The sequence below is a fragment of the Macrobrachium nipponense genome, chromosome 27, assembly GCF_015104395.2.
Source record: "Macrobrachium nipponense isolate FS-2020 chromosome 27, ASM1510439v2, whole genome shotgun sequence".
In the NCBI taxonomy this organism is placed as follows: Eukaryota; Metazoa; Arthropoda; class Malacostraca; order Decapoda; family Palaemonidae; genus Macrobrachium; species Macrobrachium nipponense.
Genome location: NC_087216.1, coordinates 32,791,439 through 32,813,548, shown reverse-complemented (window position 1 = coordinate 32,813,548; position 22,110 = coordinate 32,791,439). Strand labels below are relative to the sequence as shown.

Below are 22,110 nucleotides of genomic sequence, written 5' to 3'. Positions count from 1 at the left end.
GAATATTTATGAGTGCTAATCAGTAATATGGAATTCAACACAATAATCTCTGACTCGGGTGTGTAAAACCTCAATAATCTTCTTAACTTGTGTGAATTCCTTTCCATTAAGAAAACCAATAATATATTTTATCACCCAGAGTCCAACTCGGTTTGGTAGAATAACGGATAATTAAATAGGAAGTGTCAATGTCTTATGAGTTTACAACTCGTGATATTGGATCCGAACTGGATTATAGCGGTTCTCGCAGTTTTAAATACCTTTATCATTTATATCTTGTATCTATAGAATTGATACCGCAAGTAGCCTTATACGGTACGCCGCTAGAACACTTTTCCACATATTCAAGCCAACCATTAATTTATCAAATATATATAAAAAAATATATAAATAAATAAATATAAAAAAAAAAACAAAAAAAAATAAATAAATAAATATGGATACAAGTGGAGTCAATATAATACACTCCGTAAGAAGTCGGAACGGTTACAAATTATAATAAAAAAAGAATCACGATAAAATCAATAAGCAAAACGTTACCATAGGTTAATTAAATATCCAAATATATATGCGTAAAGATTTGAACTCTAACTTAACGCTTTAGTAATGACAAATAAGCTAAAAGTTCAAAACACATATCAAAACCTACTGACATATTGTCTGTCCCGGTAATTTATATTCGTAGTCAATGAAAAAAAAAATAATAATAATAAATAAATAAATAAATAAAAATAAAATAAAAGAGATTTTAAAGTCAAGAGAGAAAGTAAAATCAATAGTCTAAGAAGTGAAAATCTATCTATGGAATAATCCTATATGAATCTTATACAGGGCTAATAATATATATAGAATTTGTATGGAAAACCTTTTTCATTAGTTTGAATAAGGAATATTTAATTTAACATAATTACAATTATGCAGATTTCCAACATGAAACTAATATATTGTTCAATTTTGGTACTGTTTTTTTTTTTTTCAGACATTCTTCTCATGTGGGTCGAGTATTAAAAAAACAAAAAATTTATCCTAAAGTCGTATTTATTACAGCAAGTAACGTAACTCTTAGCGGCTGAGAGCAATCTCCTGCCAAGTGACGACGCCATCATTGCCGTATCAGCATTGATTCCTTTAACCTCAATATCTGCTTGCACAGGCTTCATCTCGCGCTTGCAAAGCAGATTGACTGGAGAAAGGAATGCTTAGCCCGAACTTCTCATGGGCAAGGCAGACGTGTCTATCCGTATGCGCAATGCAACTAAGGAGTTGCAATCATTTTAAAATTAATAAACAAAATAAGCAAATAGAATTTCTATAACAACAAAATGAATTAATTTTTTCTGAACCTCATAGACATTTAGAATATCAAGATATGTATATGAAATATTACTAGCAACATTAGGCCTATTACAATTCAAGTACAACATTCATGGAAAATGTCACATTTTCTTGAAAAAAAACCAAAGTTTATTAGAAATTAGTTACATAGTGGGTTTTTTTTCGTTGCATCTCCTACCTATTAAATAAAGTTTTTAAAAATTAACCTCAGAGGATGCGCGCGAGAAAATTGAATATGACACTTTTGTTAGGGCACATAGGATCAGATTTTATCACAACTTAATTTCAGTTAGCATAGAGAAATACCAGAATCATGATTAATCTTCTCTTTGACTCTTATGTTGCCTGGCCAATCTTACAAATAGCTCCGTTTTCCACTTCTTTGTCTAGTAACTTACTACCAGTAATATCGAATTTTCTTTGAGATTCGTAATGATATCTATTTTTTTTTTATAATTATGGATATTTTTACAGTCCTCATAGACCTGGATAGGTTCACTCATTGTTAGCGCCATGGATAAAAAAAGTTTGTACAGCTGACTCTTTTGAATTCCACAATTATCAGCGAATTCATGTGGGTTAAGTCTGGTCTAAATGGCTCTCTCTCCCCTCCCCTGTATTTGGATGTCGTCTGAATTTACTTTGCCCTTGTGACAAGTATAATTTCACTTGCAGGCTGATTAATGGAACCTGTTACAGTATCCTGCAGTACGAGAGTTTCATATCGAAACTTCAAAAAAAAACCGTTCGTCGCTGCGGACGACGGCAGTCGAGTAACAACCGCCTACAATGTGAAAGGAATAAGCACCATCATGGACTTCTTCGACCGACACCGTATCTCGTCGTTAATCTCGTTTCATGCGGAACGCTCCAGCCACTGTCGGAAATCGACTACAAAGGGGACATACTTCCGACAATTACGACCCGAAGGAATTATTCAACTCTACTTTGCTGGCGAAGGACTCATGCTGGGATGATTTATTCATCGCGAACGTAATCGTGCAGCTTAGGATGCAGAGAATAAGTATTAGCGCAAAATAGAACGTTGGACCCGCCCAGGCAAATTTTCCCCTTGTTTTAACCATTGAAATAGGCCGTTTCATTTGGCTATAGGTGGTTGTCTGGAACTGTGTAATGGACGAAAAGTTGTTCGTACGCTAGTTAAATGTGAAGTAGTATAACCTCGGTCGTGTATCCTATATATATAAAGTATCATGTATCCTATATATAAATTATCATAAATAACAGAGTCGAAATATATCTTTGCGTGACGCAATGAATATTATATTGATCTTAATAAAGAATCTAAATATACTTTGCGTGTACGCAATAGGAATCTATTTAAAGTGCACATATATTAATCATAATTATATGAATCCATATACATATGTATAAACAAATCAGGTAGCCTATAATCAATCTGTTACCTTTTATCTTACCAATATCTGCAGTTATATATGAGTTAGTATATGGATTAATGAATCAGATATAAACATTTAGCATAAAAATCAACGAATCAATCAGCATAAACATTAATAATGTTATCAATTCATATATGAAATTTTTATCAGTTAAAATATGATTTTTATCATGTTAATCTTCATTCTATGCAATTGTCAGAGTACATTAGTATTTTCTGTAGCATATGTATCTTAAAGAGATGAAGTGAAAAAACTGTATCATTATATATCACGTGATCACTATTATTTACCAATATCATTGTTTTGGTTTATTATTTTATACTTGAATCAATTGTCATGTACACCATGAATTTTTATTTACTTATATATATATATATATTATATATATATATATATATATATATATATATATTCACATAGTGTCTGTATCACACTCCTATAAGTCAAATACAAGTCAAGTTTGAGTAATATTCAGTAGTTGGTTTTGGTAGCTGACCGAGCTAATGTAAGTGTTTACATAATAAAAATATGGAATGTTAGTCCATATATATAAAAGACTAAAAACTAAAGAGGTCAACCAGATTGCTTGCAGGAATGTGATCAGACTAGAGACGCTAAAGATGACGTATACAATAAAAGTAGGCTAAGATAACATGTCGTCACCTGTAGTCATTCATTTGTTTTGAAACAGTCCAAGCTCCCTGCTTGAGACAACTACCGCGACCTATAATTCAAACGGCCTACGTGATCTGTAGCGTGTCTCATTTTGATTGTGTGTTCGTATGTAACTATGTCATTGTATGTATGTTCATATGTTCGAACTACTGTCTGTTCCTTTATGACTGTTAACCGAGATGGTAGACAGGCAGAACAGAGTTAGCTATCGTCATTAGAAGACCTGTATCTCTTTACCTAAGCTTTATCATGTAGAGAGAACAGAAGTAGCCATCATCATTGGCAGAAGCGATCAAGCTATCGTTATTAGAAGACTTGTACAATCATATCTGATCTTCAGCATGTAAACTTCAGAAGAATATATATATTTTTATACTTCGTGTTTTCTACAAGAACCTCCTCACCATGAGTTTAACACATCACATCGTCGTCATAAACAAGAAGATAATCCCGACTTCGTAAGTGATCTACAAACCCCAAGACACTCCATTGAAGATGGAAGTGCAATACCAACCGACTTAGCGTAAGATTATCGCAAGTCTAACATTACCTCATAGGGCGCCTTATCATACAAGGCACAAGCCCTAAAGTATATACGAGGGGGGACCCAAAAGTAACCGAAATTGTGTCATAGAATTTTATTCAGTTATTGTTACATGTTTACAGTCTTATCACTTTCAAAGTATTCTCCATTTGAAGCAATGCACTTATCCAGACGTGTTTTCCACTGTTGAAAGCAATTCTGGAAATCTTGTGAAGTTATGGCTTTTAATGACTCCGTCGTTTTCTTCTGAACCTCTTCAACGTCTCCCCCCGAAAAAACAAAAAACTTTTTCCTTTGAGGGCTTTCTTCATTCGGGGAACAAAAGAAGTCACAGGGGAGCAAGATCGGGTGAATAAGGAGGGTGGGTAAGTGGGGTCATGCCATTCTTGGTCAGAAACTGTCTCACACTCAAGGCGGTGTGCGCTGGTGCACTGTCGTGATGAAGCCACCACCCTCCACTTTGCCACAGGTCGGGGCGTTTCCGTCTCACGGAATCTCACACACCGCCTTGAGTGTGAGACAGTTTCTGACCAAGAATGGCATGACCCCACTTACCCACCCTCCCTATTCACCCGATCTTGCTCCCTGTGACTTCTTTTTGTTCCCCCGAATGAAGAAAGCCCTCAAAGGAAAAAGTTTTGCAGATGTTGAAGAGGTTCAGAAGAAAACGACGGAGTCATTAAAAGCCATAACTTCACAAGAGGTCCAGAATTGCTTTGCAACAGTGGAAAACACGTCTGGATAAGTGCATTGCTTCAAATGGAGAATACTTTGAAGGTGATAAGACTGTAAACATGTAACAATAACTGAATAAAATTCTATGACACAATTTCGGTTACTTTTGGGTCCCCCCTCGTATATATATACACAATATATATAAATAAAGGTTTTTTTCTTTTTGCCACGAAGGAAAAAATGAAAAAGCGAGATAGTCAAGTACTTTCGGTCCTATTCGGACCCTTTAGATATATATATATATATATATATATATATATATTATATATATATATATTATATATATATATAAAGGTTTTTTTTGCCACGAAGGAAAAAAATGAAAAAGCGAGATAGTCAAGTACTTTCGGTCCTATTCGGACCCTTTAGTAAAGGGTCCGAATAGGACCGAAAGTACTTGGCTATCTTGCTTTTTTCATTTTTTCCTTCGTGGCAAAAAAAACCTTTATTTATATATATATATATATATATATATATATATATATATATATAATATATATTATATATATATATATATATATATATATATATATATATAGCAAGATCTCTAGTAAAATCTACAAAATGTGTAATAATTCTGTGTAATAATTTTCTAACATTCATTTAACGTGTTCCTTAATAAATGGTAAGCAAGCTTACTATCTATATACAATCAAACCTCGTTTTCGTATGTTTCAGTTTTCGTAGACTTTATTCTATGAAATTTTGTCTCGGTTATCGTATGCTTCCTATGTTTTCGTACACTTGGAAACACTCCATCCGGGCGCCATATCAAGCACCCAAACAAAGCATCCCATCTTCTTTTGTGACCCATTCTGCTTTTGTGTTTATTGTTTTTGTGCTTTTTTTTATTCGAGTGCAACTGCTAAATAAACCATCATGGGATCAAAAAAAGTTCCAAGTGCTAGTCCTTGTGTAAAAATGGCGAGAAACACTATAGAATTTAAGAAAGATTTTGAGCAAAGTGTTGGAGGAAGTTGCATGCCGATATCAGTGTGAAAATGCCTTAAAAAAGCACTGCTGTTAGTGAATTTATGGCCAGCAGAGGCTGGTTTGAAAAATTCAGAAAATAAATGGGCATGCATAATGTGCCTACTTCAGGGAATAAGAAAATGTTTGCAAAGTGGAATGATAAAAAAAAATATTTGAGGAGAACTATCATCCCAACAAAGAAGTTGTCATCCATGTCTCCATGTTTTATAACAATGTCGTGTTTAACTTTAGGCAAATTTTGATGAATAGCCAGAAACAAATGTTTCTGGACAGTTTTATTGTGCAACAGGGGTCCAACTCTCAAGCTGGTCCTAGTGCCAGTAAAAAATGAAGAGGGGAAGTAACCACAGAAAGTACCATTTCACTTGTAAGGATAATTCTGCTTTCTTACTGAGATGAGGGAATTTTTATGGTAGATGCACGTGTTTATTATATTTTCAAATAATAATAATAATAATAATAATAGAAGTAGTAATAATACGATAACTAATTTCAAAAGAAAATTCTTCCCTTTGTCTTTTTCTGTATCAATTTCCCCACCCCACCTCAACTCGAGTGACACTCGATCTTAACAATGCCATACAATGGTCAACGAATTTAATGGTTTTTATGTAATCTCTCTCTCTCTCTCTCTCTCTCTACTGAGATGAGATCATTTTCATGGACGTGTATGTAATAAGTTTATCATTAATATTTTCCAATAATATACTATAAGTACAAAATTCATATCTGAGTATTTTAAATACAATAATCATTCCATTTCTCTCTTTTAAATACTGTAAGGACAACTCTCTCTCTCTCTCTCTCTCTCTACACAAGATACTTGTCATACATTTGGTGTTTCTATTTCTTCCTTTTATCTCTCTCGCTCTCAGCAAAAGAATTGATAGACAGACAAACATAATTGCACAGTCCTCTCTTTCTCTCTTCTCTGGAGAAATATATGTATTTATGGGAGGGGGAAAAAGTTGCCTACAGACATTCATTTCAATCTATTGAAACCGTAAGGTATACAGTAATTTGTGAATACACAGTGTTGCACATGAAAAAAGTAAATTAGTGATAATTTTAGAGATACGGCCCTAAGAAAAATTGCAAATTAGTAGTGAAATTTTCCCTGTGGACATGTTTTCAAGAACATCGTTCCGGCTTACGACGATTTTCGGGTTATGACGCGTCTTAAGAACGGAACCCCCGTCGTAACCCGGGGACCGCCTGTATATATATATATATATACGTATATATATATATATATATATATATATATATATATATATATTACCACAACCAACTCTTTTCAGTTTTGATATACGAGTTAATTTCAACCCACCTGTTTTTTCATCTAAGACTACAAATCTGTTTCCAGTCTTTTCCTCAGTGACTGTTAAAGGATCTTCAAATTTTGGCCCCAATTTATAATTTAGTTCATTTCTCACATTGATTTTTAGAAATACAGTAGTACCTCGAGATACAAAAGGCTCAACTTACGAAAAACTCAAGATACGAAAGCCAATACGAAAAATTTAACGGCTCTACATACGAAAAGTTTTCAAGATACGAAAGGTTTCTGTAAAGTCTGAGATTCGCCCGAACCACCGATAACAATTTTGAAACTTGCACCCCGCTAACTTAGTAGACTCGCCACCATCCTCCTGCTCTAATATTGGTTCCTGATGCTAGTCGCGGCCATGAGATCCTTCTCTCCTATTGGCCAGCATCCCTCCCATCATGCATCTACGTACGTGGTGGCGTGCCTCAGCCACTCGGTACCAGCATTGTTATCGTACGCACGCGGTATTCGTTTCGGGATCGTCAACTGTTTCTGAATCTACTAGTCAGAGTTGACATTGTGATGGTGTTTGTGTCATGTGTATTTAAAAAAAAAATTCTCATTTCTTTTCACAGAAAATGGAAAAAGAAGAGCACCTCTTAAGTGACGACATATATGATATGATTGACCAAGATCTCTCTCGTGGGATAAGTGACCAAGATCTCTCACATGGGATAAGTGATCAAGGTCTCTCTCATGGGATAACTGGAAACTTTGCAAGGTTGGTAGAATCTCCACTCCCTGCTGAACAGAGGGTGTTGAACAATCATTTACAACATGCATACCAGTATAATCAAGGCACTTCAGTTTATGTTGAAGGGTCAGCAGCCGAACATTCAGTACCCAAATCAGTTGCAGAGAGAGCATTTGGTTGAACAGGGTTTTGATGGACACCTGGGCCAACAGAGTCATGAGGTGCAACAATTAGTAGATAATTATCAAGACGGGCAGCCGTTAATAACACTACGCGCTGGCCTTGTGGGAGATTGCCGCTTTTCATAAAGTGCAATCGTTTATAGAAAAAAAAGACACCCCGAAAAGGCTCACACAGGTCGTATGCTTGCGCAGTTCGATGACGTTTGCCTGAGTCATTTCAGAAACATTGTGAAAAGTAGGCAGAAGCAATCTTCCTTGGATCGTTATTTTTTAAAGAGGCCTTTAGCATTAGCAGGAGTAAGCAAAAAGGAAGAACCAAGTGATAAAAAACAGAAAGTTGAAAGCAAAAAGGAAGAACTAAGTGATGAAAAACAGAAAGTTGAAAGCAAAAAGGAAGAACCAAGAGATAAACAGAAAGTTGAAAGTGGTGATGAAGTTGAAATTCTGTATAAAAAAAAAAAAAAAAAAAAAAAACCTATGTAAAAGTAAAAATAAGGTTTAAAAAAGTTAAAAATAAAAAAAAAGAAAAAAAAATTTTATTTTAGTTTTTTGTAAAGTTAAGTGTTACAGTTTTGTTAATGTGTTTTGTAAATTTTAGTTTATGTATGTTTTCCTTACATTTTTTGTGTTTTCGTAAAGTTAAGTGTACGTATGTACGTACGTATCTGCTGTTTGTCCTCCTCCTCCTCTGCCACCACTTTCAGAGATAGCCTCACTCGAAAGGCAAGCTTCCACATTTTATGTACAGTATTTCTTGTATACCATGTACACTAATACACCTTATTTACAGGTTAATTTGCATTTCGTTATTAAGTTAGGTATTGAATGGTCCAAATTGTTGTAGTATTTCATTGTTTATAGGTCAATTTAGCTTTATTATGAAATTTACTGGGGTGTTTTTCGAGGGCTTGGAACGGATTAGCCATTTTACATGTAAAATGTGGTCCAAGATACGAAAAACTCATGATACGAAGGCGCCTCGGAACGGATTAATTTTGTATCTCGAGGTACTACTGTACCTTGTCTCCAACACTGATTTTAACATCAGATGTTTTACTATTACTTCTTTCCACCATTTCTTGGGTCGTGGCCTCGAGATTACAGCTCAGACAAGCATGTCTCTCCTTCGCTGTGGAAATTAATGCTTCTATTGTATCTTCTCCATGATGAGGTATAGTTAACAGATCAAATGTGCCTCATGCTTGGCAACCAAACAAAGCTTCATATGGAGATATTTTAACGGAATCACTAACCATAGTATTAATGTTATGCCTGACAACATCTATATATCTATCCCAGTTTATATCATTACCACCTACAGTCTTCCTGAGAGCTTCGAGCACTCTCCTGTTTGCTCGTTCACACAATCCATTAGCTTCAGGTCTGTATGTAATAACTGTTACTTATCCCTATGACTTCCGCCAAACATTCTAAAGTTTTGTTTACAAATTCTCTGCCATTGTCAGTCAATAAAACCTCGGGTGAGCCATATCTACAAATGATACCATTGAAAAATGCTATAGCTACTTCTTCAGCTGTTTTATGCTTAAGGGGAAAAATTTCTCTCACTAACAGGTACTTATTCGCATATCTAGATTCATAAAAATTTCCTAGGATATACATATGTATTCTCTGGAAAGGTCTACTTAGTATCAGATATGACCCTAATTTGCATTAAGTTATCCTTGCAGGTTTGCAAGCATTGCATACTGTACAGTTTTTCACAAAATTTTCCATATCTTTCCCATATTTTTCCAAATATATTTACCACGCACCTCATTATACGTTTTTTCTATCACCAAGTGTGGACTACCGAACCTGCAATGTACTATATCCAAAACCACAGGAATTAGGGTGTTTTGGAATTACGATCTGTGTCGTGTCTACTTTACTTTCACTAGTCCTTAATTTATATTTAATTTTCCTGACCAACAGATTACCTTCTAATTCTAAACCCGAAAAAGGTAACTTATAACGTTTCCTGACTAATTCCCCTCTACGAAACGCTTTTGCATCTGCCAAAATTTCACCTTCATCCTGCCTTTGCTCTATGAGACTCATATGCCATTGTATAGAATCACTAGCAACTAGCGTAACTTGAGATCCTTCCGTGTCATAAAAACTGCTACTAAGGGCATCTGCACTACATTTCATTTGGCTTCTATATATTTGAGCTTTGCATCGAAGTTCCTGATAGTTAAAAACCATCGAGCTCTTTAAGGTGACAAATCAGGCTTATTGAAAAGATCCAATAATGGCTTGTGGTCTGTAAGGACTTCTACTTTATTCCCCATCAGTAGCATTTTAAAATGAACCAAACTTGACACTATTGCAAAGGCTTCTTTATCTATGGTAGCCATTAATCTTTCATTGCTGTCTTTTGTCCTAAACTTTCTGCTATAAAACGCTTTGGGATTGAATTTCCCATCAAACTTTTGCATAAGGCAAGCACCTATACCCTCCTGACTGGCATCAGTCACTAATGTAAATGGTTTGCTGAAATCTGGAAATTTACGAACTGGGGGGATTCATTAACGCATCAAGTTTCTGAAAACTATCATTCTGGGGTTTTCCCCATTGAAATTGAATGTCTTCCCGCAATATATCTGTTAAGAGGAGCTGCTATGTTAGAAAACCCTTTAAAAAATCTATGGAAGTACCCAGCCATACCCAGGAATGACTTAATTTCTTTCTTTGATCTCAAGGTGCGAAAATCCGCTATTGCTTTGACTTTATCATCGTTTACTCTAACCCCTTCCTTGGATATGACATGACCTAAATATGTGATTTGCTTTTTCAAGAATGAACACTTAGCTAGCTTAATTTTCAACCCTGCTAATCTAAGTCTCCTAAGTACTTCCTTAAGCACTTCCAGGTGTTGCACAATTAAGTCTGTTGCAATTAATATGTCATCCATGTATACAAAAACACTTTTATCCAATAGCACGTGCAAAACTGTGTTCACCAACCTGGTAAAGGTCGTCGGACTGCCTGATAAACTGAACTGCATCCACGTAAATTCATAGTGTCCCTTGGGTACTGAAAAGGCAGTATATTCCTTACTATTCTCACTAAGCGAGACCTGCAGAAAACCCTGTACTAAATCAATTGAACTATAATTATGTCCCCCAATTTCTACAAAAAGATCTGGTATACATGCGACTGGATAGCGGTCAGGGATTATTTTTTCATTCAAACGTCTAAAATCAATGCATACTCAGATAGAACCGTCCTTCTTAGGCACTGCTAACAGAGGAAAGTTGTATGGAGAGACACACTAGGTCTAATGATTCCTTCCTCTTTCCATTCATTAACCTCTTTCTCTACCTGTTCTCTGATTTTGAAAGGTATGCGGTATGCAGGGATAAAAATAGGTTTTGTACCTTTCTCTAAGTTTACCTTATGTTCTAACACATAAGTCAATCCCAGTTTATCCCCTTGTAAAGTTACTGTTTCCCCAAATTCTGCCAAGAGCTCGCTTACCGCTTCAATATGCTCACTATAATCTGCATTAGCTAAATGTTCTCTGAAAATTTGCTTCCTTGATTGCATTTCTGCCTCTGAAAACTCAAGATTTCCCCTCTACAATAGCCACTGAACCACTGTCCTTACTCCAATCTTGGAGATCTACCACATATGTATTCTTCTGGTATTTCCTAACTGTATCATTACAGTTCAGTAATTCTATCCATGTAACACCAGTGTTTGATACACTGTTCACTGATGCCGTGCTAATAACACCTCTTAGTTTCTCACTACCCTCAATTACGCATACTTCCGCAGGTTTTTCACTTCCCTCAATTTACTTTTACCATAATCTTTGATCCTGGCATTAAAATAACATCCTCTGATAAAACACTTTTATATTGGTGGTTAGTACCTCCCCATTCCATGATCCCATAAATATCACCACCCGTGGTTCTCATTGCATCCACCCCATTGTTAGTATCAGTAATAATATCAATATTAGTATCCGTATCACCACCCATAATGCCATTGTCACACCCACCAAAATTGCTACCACTGTGGCCCCCAATATCCCGTTTAACATCACCGCAGTTATTCCCCGTATCATCAGTGTGGGTTTTGGTATCACCACTCCCCATATCCCCTGTATCATCACCATTAGCACCGCCAAACGCACCCCCATTTTCAATAATCTCCATATCCTCAGTTTAACTTGCGTCCTCATAAGAGATAAAAACACCGTGTATTCCAACTGTTATACCACTAACACCCGCATGGACCGAAATCTTGTGTCTTCTACATGCAGGATGGCCCAACAAAAGTCTGTTGCCCAACGCAACCCCTTTTATAACAAAAAATGGTTCTATTAACATTCTATCACTCCGTATTCTAACAAAACCCAGGGTGTTTAATCTATGGGCTTGCACATCACACACCGAGTAATGTGTAAGAGTGTGGATCACTATTAGCAAGCTTGTCCATCTCAGATACGGAAAGATGCGAGACCTACACCTCAAAAGTCTGGGAGTTACAATACAAGAACTTCCCTGGCAGGTCACTTAAGAGGGCAAAGGGATCGGCAAAATTTTTTGAAAGCCGATCAACAAAAAGGGTACAGATGATTTGTACGTGTTATTGTGGTCTCGTGGGGGGACGCCCCAGAGCCCAGGCCTATAGTATAATGAACAGTGGAGGATGTTGATATCCCGGTCTTTATTGACACTGGCGCTAGTATAAATTTAATGAATCATAATTTGTATCAATCCACGTTCTCCCATTACCCTTTGAAACCCTCAATGGAGACGGTGTGGTACTGGGAATGCCCTGGTGTGACTCCTTCTTTGGCTGAAGAGGAGGAAACTCATGTCCCAAGGGATCCAATGGTACCAGATGGTCCTGCTCCTCTGGAACCCCTGAAGGGTGAGTTACATCAGTACTTTACAGGAATTATTTCATTCATCCCTGAGCAGAATAACCTTGGGGAGACTTTAGATTCATACCAGGTGACCATCTCATCAATGGAGTTGACCTTCCTCACAGTCATGGAAAATGGTTGACATGAGAACACTGAACAGACAACCTTAATCTGGTTTCATAAGCAAATGGCAGCTGGTAAATGCATTAGAGTTACTGAGTTGAAGGCTGTAGCTATGAAGTTTGTAGACCTGCCTGTGGTTGCAGACTTTAAGGTTTTCAGAGATTGCCTTTTTTATTCAAGATTCAACATGGGCTTGCTAATAAGAAGACTCCTTGTGAAGCTTTGGATGCTGCCGAGGAAGGAACAAAGGAATTTCAGCCGACAGAAATTCTCCTTCTTAATGGTGATGTCCCAGGTTCATCCAGTAAGGAATCTGAGGTCTATCTGTCCTCTAGACTTCAAGGAGGTACAGTACTTTGAAGGTGCTGTGGTGTTGGAGGAGGGGTAGATGAGGAGACTGGTAAGCCTCCTCACAAGTTTTAAAATTATGGACAACGAATGCAGTTTTGGGACCATACTCAGGTAATTGAGAGAGAAAAATTGCTTAATTTGTAAGTTTGTTATTTCAGTATTTATGTTTAAGCAAATAAGAAAAATGGCTATTATTTATAAGCATATTGAATATTTAAGATTACATGGTATTGACAAGGTAGGATGAGTACAGGCTTACAGTTGCCATTTTGCACCCATAGTTTTTTATTTGCCCTTATTTAGATTTTACCCTTATGCAACAGGGTCTTGGCTTTATTAATATGGATAATCAAGATTACTGTACAGACACTCCTCTATTTATAAACTTTCAAAGATACAAACTGCAGTGATTGTGGAATAAAATTTGTTCAGAGTGCTCTGTCTGCCACCCATAAGTTCAAATTTTGAATTGCGTGCCTCTGCAGTTACAATTTCTGCTGCTACCCACGATGAACAGCACCGTAGCTGATACCAATACGCCAGTAATGATCCCAGACTCCCGAGCCTATGCAAGTGATAAGACACGATCTTTAGTGCTCAGAGTAATTCTTGTGATTTTATCATGAAATATCTAGTTCATCCTTTATCTATCACGTGAATGGCAAGCATAAAGCAAGTGAAGCTTGCCGCTTTTTAGTGGTGTGTAGTGGTAAAAAGTGGCAAGCTATTTTAATGGAAACAAAAGTGGCAGTTATAAAGAAATTACTAAGTGGTGAAAAAATGATTGAGGTAGCATCCCATAATAATATGAATCGCTCGACTATTGGCACAAGTTTTATGAACAATGTTAGAATCATGGAACACACAAAAAGTGCGGTGCCAGTGAAATGAACAATTATAAGCAAGAGAAGTGGGAGGGTGGTAGAAGAAATGGAAAAACTTTTGGGATCGAACACCAGAGACAAAGATGTACACTTCTTAAGCTCATGCTGATTCAGGGAAAGGCTAAAAGCCTTTGCGAGTCAAAATTGGAGGGTGTCCTTGAGGCCGTGGCAACTTCAATGCCAGGAAATATGACAACTTGTGTATTTGTTCTGCACACTGAGAGGACTTGGTCATAATAGGAACACTATACATTAATAATTAAAGTCCATCTCTAAAAATGTAGTCTTAACATCCACACATTATACTTATTATACAGTACACTGGAGATTAAAACCTTTCAAGTTTATAATATAATAAAGAAGTAAATTCCAAAAAAGATATCCTTCCTTAGAAGGGCTCATGATCATGTGCCATAAAAGAATTAGTTCCACGTTGGCCGAGTGCATTTCGCACTCGGCTACTAATCCAGTGGTCCGAAGTTCGATTCTCAGCTTGACCAATGCGGAACCAGAGGAATTTATTTCTGGTGATAGAAATTCGGATCCCACAATAACCTGTAGGTCCCCGTTGCTAGGTAACCAATTAGTTCCTAGTCATGTAAAAATATCTAATCCTTCGGGCCAGCCCTAGGAGAGCTGTTAACCAGCTCAGTGGTCTGGTATAACTAATATATACTTACTTACTTGCCATAAAAGGATTTGCCATTAATGCACTGCATCCTTTAAATTTAAGGTCTTGATCATACTAGGTAACCACCAAACTGCAAATAGTACATTACATACTTCAAGACCAATTCTACATTTACAAAATCCAACATCCTATCCACACATCATTTCATATCTTAAAACATGAGTAAGTTAATCATACATACTCTACAGATGGCACACATCAAAACTACACTCACCGTATATTCCCGCTTATAAGATGACCTTTGAATCCTAAAATTCCTCCCTAAAAATTGGGGGTCGTCTTATCCTGCAATACTAAAGATCAAACCTTGAATTCTAAGATGTGTATCTGTAGGCTAGCCTCGGCGCTATAGCCTAACCACCAACATACATAAAGATTCACTTGATGAAATAAAATGATAATAAAGGTAATAAAACCATTTTACCATATATATTATTGGCATATCTTCATAACAAATCTCCTATTTGAGGAATAATTCGGAATCAATGAAAGAAACTTTTATCTATGGATCTCAACTGAGAAAATGTAAACATAGAGTTGCGGTTATGCTGACAGCAACCTTTAAGAAATTTCAATGGTAGCGTAATTACAGCAGTAATAACATCTATGATAACGTAATATTCATTTTTCATTAAAGGTTTCTCATATATATCACAAGATTGATCAAATGTACAACCATCTTAAGGATTCCAGTCTGGTTCTGGCGAGTCGACTTCGGCTTCATCATTGACGTACGTGTACAAATCATCTTCAGTACCATTCATGGCATCTTTAAAATTATTTTATGACTATTTTCACATTCCCTCCGTGCTTTTATGATAAACACAGCAAACATCAAGTGAGGCCGCACGCAAAACTGTTTTTAATATAAAATTGTAACTGTTTAGAACAATTCAGGCATATGAATGACGACTTTTAACAATTATTATCATTCATTATTGTAGTATTATTAGCGGTTGTTTAAGAATGGCGATGAAACGTTAACAAAACAATGGTTTCCCTTTACCGCGACCTTCTGTATGAAAAACATATAACCCAACTTTGAGCTTTTACTAAAGGAATGTATGTATCTCTGAATTAAGTTCCATTCAGCTCTTTACAGTGATGATATCAGTAAAACACGATCAGCTGAGACTGTAAACAAACCTAGAATGCAAATGGCACATCACTGCTTTGTTCTTATAATGTAATACAATAATACAAGTACAGTGGTACCTCGAGATACGAAATTAATCCGTTCCGAGACGGCCTTCGTATTATGAGTTTTTCATATCTTGGAACACATTTTACATGTAAAATGGCTAATCCGTTCCAAGCCCTCCAAAAACACCCCAGTAAATTATATTTCCAGGCCTAAAACACATGTTCTAGGGTTACGACGGAAGAAATATGTCTCCAAAAAGGCAAAATACTGTACATACTTGAGTAATATTCAACTGCATGTAATGTTCAACCCCATTTTTACTGCATATATTAGGACTTTAGCATATGTCCCTTAGCAATAAGCCTAGCCTATGTTAGCGGTTGCTACTGTAGCCTAGTCTATGATTCTGACATCTAAACCTAAGAGCTAAAAGCTTAGAATATGCCAATAAAATGTATATATAATCAGTATGTACTCATTTCAAATAATTATTAATTAATCATTAACTATAATACACAAACAAAGAAAAAACAAACCTTCCAATCGATTGTTTACATTCTTAAGAGTATCGAACGAGCGCCAAGCAATCATTTTTCCTAGCACACAGTAAGCCATATATTGTCATTAATATCTCTCTTCAACTAATGAAACCGCCAAACAGTATAATAACCATTCATTTCTATTATTTATTCTATCTTTACCTAATGGAGATACCGAGTTACTGGCAGCTGTAACGAAACATACATAATACGTAACGTAATAATAAAACAGAAGAAGAATTCTAAAAAATACCTATTTGTTGGCAGACTGATTTATTTTATATTTTCTGATATCTAATTCACAATTTTTTTATTAAATGTATTGCATGTACTCATTTCAAATAATTATTAAGTAACCATTAACTATGATAAACAAACAAAAAAAAAAAAGCTTCCAAACGTCTGTTTACATCCAGCACTTACTAGTATCGAACGATCGCCAAGCAATCACTTTTACACAGTAAGCCATAAATTTTCATTCTCTCTCTTCAACTACTGAAACTACCAAACAGTATGATAACCATTCATTTCTATTCTTTATTCTATCTTTACCTAATGTTTTTTTTTATTAAATGTATTGCATGAATAAGTTTTTCAATTTACAGCAACCTTTTACCAATAGAATACTTAAAGCACAAGGGGTAGATGCTGACCAATAGGAGAGCAGGACCTTATGGGGTGACTAGCATCAGGAACCAATGGGAGAGCGGGAGGATGGTGGCGAGTTTACTCAGTTGGCGGCGCGGGAGTTTTAAAATTGTTCTCGGTGGTCCGGGCGAATCTCGGGACTTTACAGCAACAACCTTTCGTATCTTGAAAACTTTTCGTATGTAGAGCAGTAAAATTTTTCACATTGGCTTTCGTATCTTGAGTTTTTCGTAAGTAGAGCCTTTCGTATCTCGAGGTACTACTGTACTAATATGATTACAGTATTTATTTAAATTATCATTATTCTCAATACAACTATTGTTCAACTTTTGCAAGCGGATATATATCAGTGTAACAACCTGACCGAGGCAATTTTCTCTCTCTCTCTCTCTCTCTCTCTCTCTCTCTCTCTCTCTCTCTCTCTCTCTCTCTCTCTCTCTCTCTCTGTGTGTGTGTGTGTGTGTGTGTGTGTGTGTGTGTGTGTGTGCGCACGCTGAAGTCATTTACTGTAACTATCAAGCGTTCATTAAGAGCTCTGTTAAAATTGTTATACTCTTCCGATTTTCAATGGTGGCTTCCTTAAGTAAAAATAAAATACATTTTTGTTCATTTCTCATGCAGTGGAGATCTCAAGAAAGAATACTAGTAAATTAAAGCTGCATTTTATAACCGAGGGTGAACAAAACGAATAACGGACAGGCGGCAGTGATGTCTGGAACTGGAGAAATCACACCTACTCAATGCTTATACAATGAAGTAATATGTGCACGTTTTCAACCAAACTTCGTTATGATAAAAGGTATCTCCGAATTATATTTCTCCTAACAAATAATGGCAATGAAGATATCGATAATAGTACTCAAATCAGCCGAGATTTTGAGAATGTAAACAATATCAAATGCAAATGATGTACATGACAATGTTTATATTCTGTAATACAGTAACGATTTGATAACAGTAATACTGTATTGGATACAACAAGCAAAACTACCTTTATTTAAGTCATAATTATTATTAATATACTTGTACTGTTTAATTTTTGCAAATAATCACTTTTCTCAAAAAAAAATTTGATTTGTAATTTAGAAATTGTCCTATACTACAGATAAGAGATAAATTCATGAAAATTTGAAATGATTTTTGGCCTCGTCTTATGTAAAGGTCGTCTTATATGCGGAAATATACAGTACTTGTTTTGTATCATGTATATGAGCTGACCTACTAAAAAAAATCAGAATCATACAAATATTTTTAATGCTCCAAACCTTCAATGCTTCACGTCTTTTAAATTCTTTAATCATCAACTCTTTCTGCTGATCTTCTGTTATGCGAGGTTCTCTACCTGGTGCTCCATGGCCTCGATGCTGAACTTTCATAATCACCTAAAATAATTTTTGATAGATTTAATTAAAAAAGAAAATGAGGTATTTAAAACAAATTCTTAACAGTAAACAAATTAATTTTAACATATGTACTTCCCATTGATATTAATTAAGTCTGAGGGGGCACTATCATAACTCCAATCCCAGTTAAATTACCCAATTGTGACAACTGACAATGAAGAGGTGTCTGAGAAAAATGTGTTGTCTCTATGGCAGTTTGATATACTATCTTAATAATAATAACAATAAATTTTATATTCAGCTCAAGGCCATATAAATGGAATATACAAAATATAGACAATAACATATACAATCTAGATACATGAAATAGCATGATAAAAAAATTATTAACTGCCAATATTCACACAGTTGCTGATGTAGTTACAAGATAGTAATCATAATAAAGGTAATAACAGTAATAATATTGAGAATAGTTAAGAAAAAAAGCATTGAAAATTATGACAATTGGTGAACAGATTGTTGTATATAAATTCCAGCTAGGGACCTTAGGTGGTTACAGTAGTCAGGTCCAGTGGTCTAATTACAAAAACTGTATGTAGCAAAACTCTATACTGATAATATTCACAGTATAATAATGAAAAAAGGAAAATATACCAGTAATAACAAAAACTGTAGAAATATAACAATAATGACAGATTCTTTGCACAAACAGAGATTAAGTCATTTAGTAAACAAACACCTCATTTTCCCATCTTTCCCACAATTAAGATGATCTTGCCTCACTGCTTAGGATGTTTTGTATATGTGAATTGCTGCTGTTTCTCACCTAGGTTATCAGGCTGGACATTGTTTGTCTTAAAATGAATTTTAAATTGTCCAGGTGATTTTCTGTGAACATCTGTGTGGCGGAGTGGTAGCGAGGAGTGTTTATGAAGCGTCTCAAAATGTCATTGTGCACAACAGTGATACGTCTCATGGTCTCTCGGGTATAGTTCGTCCAGAGGGAACACACATAGATACTGTCTGTAACACTACGAGCGGAAGAGCAGCAGTCTTATGCCTCAGTAACAGAAGGCAAACCTCCTTAAAATCATGTTTACGACGCCTTTGTTCTATGTCTGCCATATCTTTTAGGTCGTCTGTGATAATGTGACCCAAATACAGAAATTTGTGCATGAATTCTAGCCGATGATTACAGAGGAAAATTTGTATTTCTGCAACATGCTTAAGCAATCTCGGGAGCAGCAACATGCACTTGGTCTTGGTTTCGTTGTAAGTGATATCAAATTACTCAGCATATTGGCAGCAAGTGTCGATAAGTCACGGGAGACCCTTCACTGATGAGGAAATAAGAACCATCATCAGCATAACAGGGGTTGTTTGTTATTGTTTCATTGACAGTGCATCTGATTGGGAGTGAGTTCAGTTTGACATTCTGGGCATCTGTGTACGTATTAAACAGGTATGGAGGGAGAATGCCCCCTTGCTGAAGCCCATTTAGGGAGCTGAAGGTGTAAGACAATACGTTCACCCCATTTGACACAGATTTGCTGTATAGAAAACCAGCAATGTAATACAATCTGCAAAATGAAACTGAATGTTATCGTATCCCTTTGCAAGTCTTGATAGTTTATGCAATTCAGGATATTGCTGAAGTGGTTGCCCCACATACTTGCCATAGCCGGGTCAACGACAGCTTCCCCTACTCTCCGTGATACCTTTTTAATTTTGGGATTTAGGGATTGAATGTCTTTTCAAAGACGTGGAATCACTTGATTCTAAATTTCTAGACACTGTATCAGCTCTCAGTTGATTTTCACTTAATCTTCAGTTTGAAATGTGCTCTTGCCTGCCTCATTAGCAGTGCAGTGTCCTACCCTCGGGCTACCATTTTGCCTCCACAGTAAAAATATTTCTCGTGTATGTGTATAAAGATCTTTAACCAAGTCATTCCAGCCAGGTATATTACGAGAGTTGCTTTGGCGAAATCTAAATGTAGCCCCACCAGAAGCAAGCATTGCAGAAATTATGTTCAAACAGAATTCTTTCAGATCTCCCCTGTGATGGTCATTTTAACATTTAGTGTAGTAAAAAGTAAGGCGTCTGCTGATTGAACTTACTGACTGCAACCTGGTGTTCGTGGTCACCCTAAAGTATCTGGTTGTCTGTTGGTTTTTAATATTCCAGTTAACAACTGGTGGGCTGTCAGTTAGGGGGTTCACAGTAGGGAGGGAGGGTACTGAATGACACCTGTAAAGGTATGTGAGCATAGCAAATGTTGCAGGTCACAATAGAATCATGGAGTTGTAGAGATGTGATGTAGTGGTCTCGCCGGAGGTTGTAATTGCATCTGTTCTATTTTGTATATAAGAATAGGAGGGAGGGAAGGAGGGAGGAGCATTGCATCGCTAATTTGGAGAGCATGATTTTGACAGAAGCAAGTAAGTTCATTGTAAAATTGTTTTGTAGGGTGAGAATTAAGGTCCCTGATTATATAAATATTGATAGATGGGAGAATCGTGAATAATACTATGTAACTCATCTAGGATCATGCAGTACGTATTGGTCAAAGTTATCGTTATTTTCCCAGGGCATATAGACATTAATTATTAAGATCTTAGAGTCCCCTATTGTCACTTGAAGCCCCAGCAATCTATCACTCCTCCAGGTCATCACATTTACCATATTGTCTAATGATTTGTGCCACAGGAAAGAAAGGCCCCTTTCTATTATATACACAGACAGTTCCTGGTTATTGGCAGACCCAGTTAATGGCAAAAACAGAGGTTCCACTGTATATCATAAAAGTCCATATTCATCAAAGACTGTGCTTTATGGGTGTGGCAATGATTAAAATACAGAAGTTTTTTATTCACTTCTCCAGTCCTTTACACTGCAAAGTCTGGCTCCTGCAAGTCTTCCCATTACTGGGTCCCTGAAAAAGGTTCTCTGACCCATCATCTCAGTTCAGTAGTCATAAGCTGACACTTTGAGAATTGTCTTAGTGACCCTAATTAGAAAGTAGAGCCCCATCCCTAGTTCACATGACATCTGGGGAGGTGGGGCATTTTTTGTTTTTGTTGGGAGGCATTTCTTTCAAAGAAGTCTCCAAGCTTACAAGGCCGCCATCTGCGGCAGAAGCAGCACTACTTCAACACTGCTGCTATGACATCAAATGAATCTGATTACACTTTTTTTTGGTAAGTGCTGTGGTGAGTTGTGGCCCCAGAGGCCCTTTAGTAGAGGGCCAAGGGCCTTCTGATGCCTTGGTAATTCTGAGATATTGGTAAAGAGAATATGCAATACATATCTCAGAATCTAGCACAATTAGGGAAGTCATTTTTCTTATCAGGAGCTACTTGAGCTAGGCCTTTTCCTTACCTGTTGGTTTCTTTTGTATGCTTCTTTGAGACAAATAGTGGCTATACTATAAAAAGAAAAAAGGAGAGAGAGAGAGAGAGAGAGAGAGAGCTCATTTTGGTACCCACTGTGGTGCGTTTTTGTAAGGTAGGGTGTTTGAGTTATATGATCACTTACCTGCTTCTCCTTCTTGATAATTAGCTATGCAGTCTGGTTCTATGTTTAACTTTATGCTT

At 36.3% G+C, this 22,110-nt stretch overlaps 1 protein-coding gene across 2 annotated transcripts in view; it reads right to left on the bottom strand.

Moving 5' to 3' along the window:
• LOC135201006 (cilia- and flagella-associated protein 298-like) overlaps positions 1 to 22,110 on the bottom strand; it is a gene marked incomplete at its 5' end in the record, with an annotated part of 64,803 nt that overhangs the window by 5,658 nt on the left and 37,035 nt on the right. Inside the window, 2 exon segments of one of the 2 annotated variants that reach the window (XM_064229828.1) lie at positions 14,841 to 14,910; positions 18,437 to 18,553. In XM_064229828.1, the coding sequence (XP_064085898.1) occupies positions 14,890 to 14,910; positions 18,437 to 18,553 (138 nt within the window). 2 annotated transcript variants of the gene reach the window in all.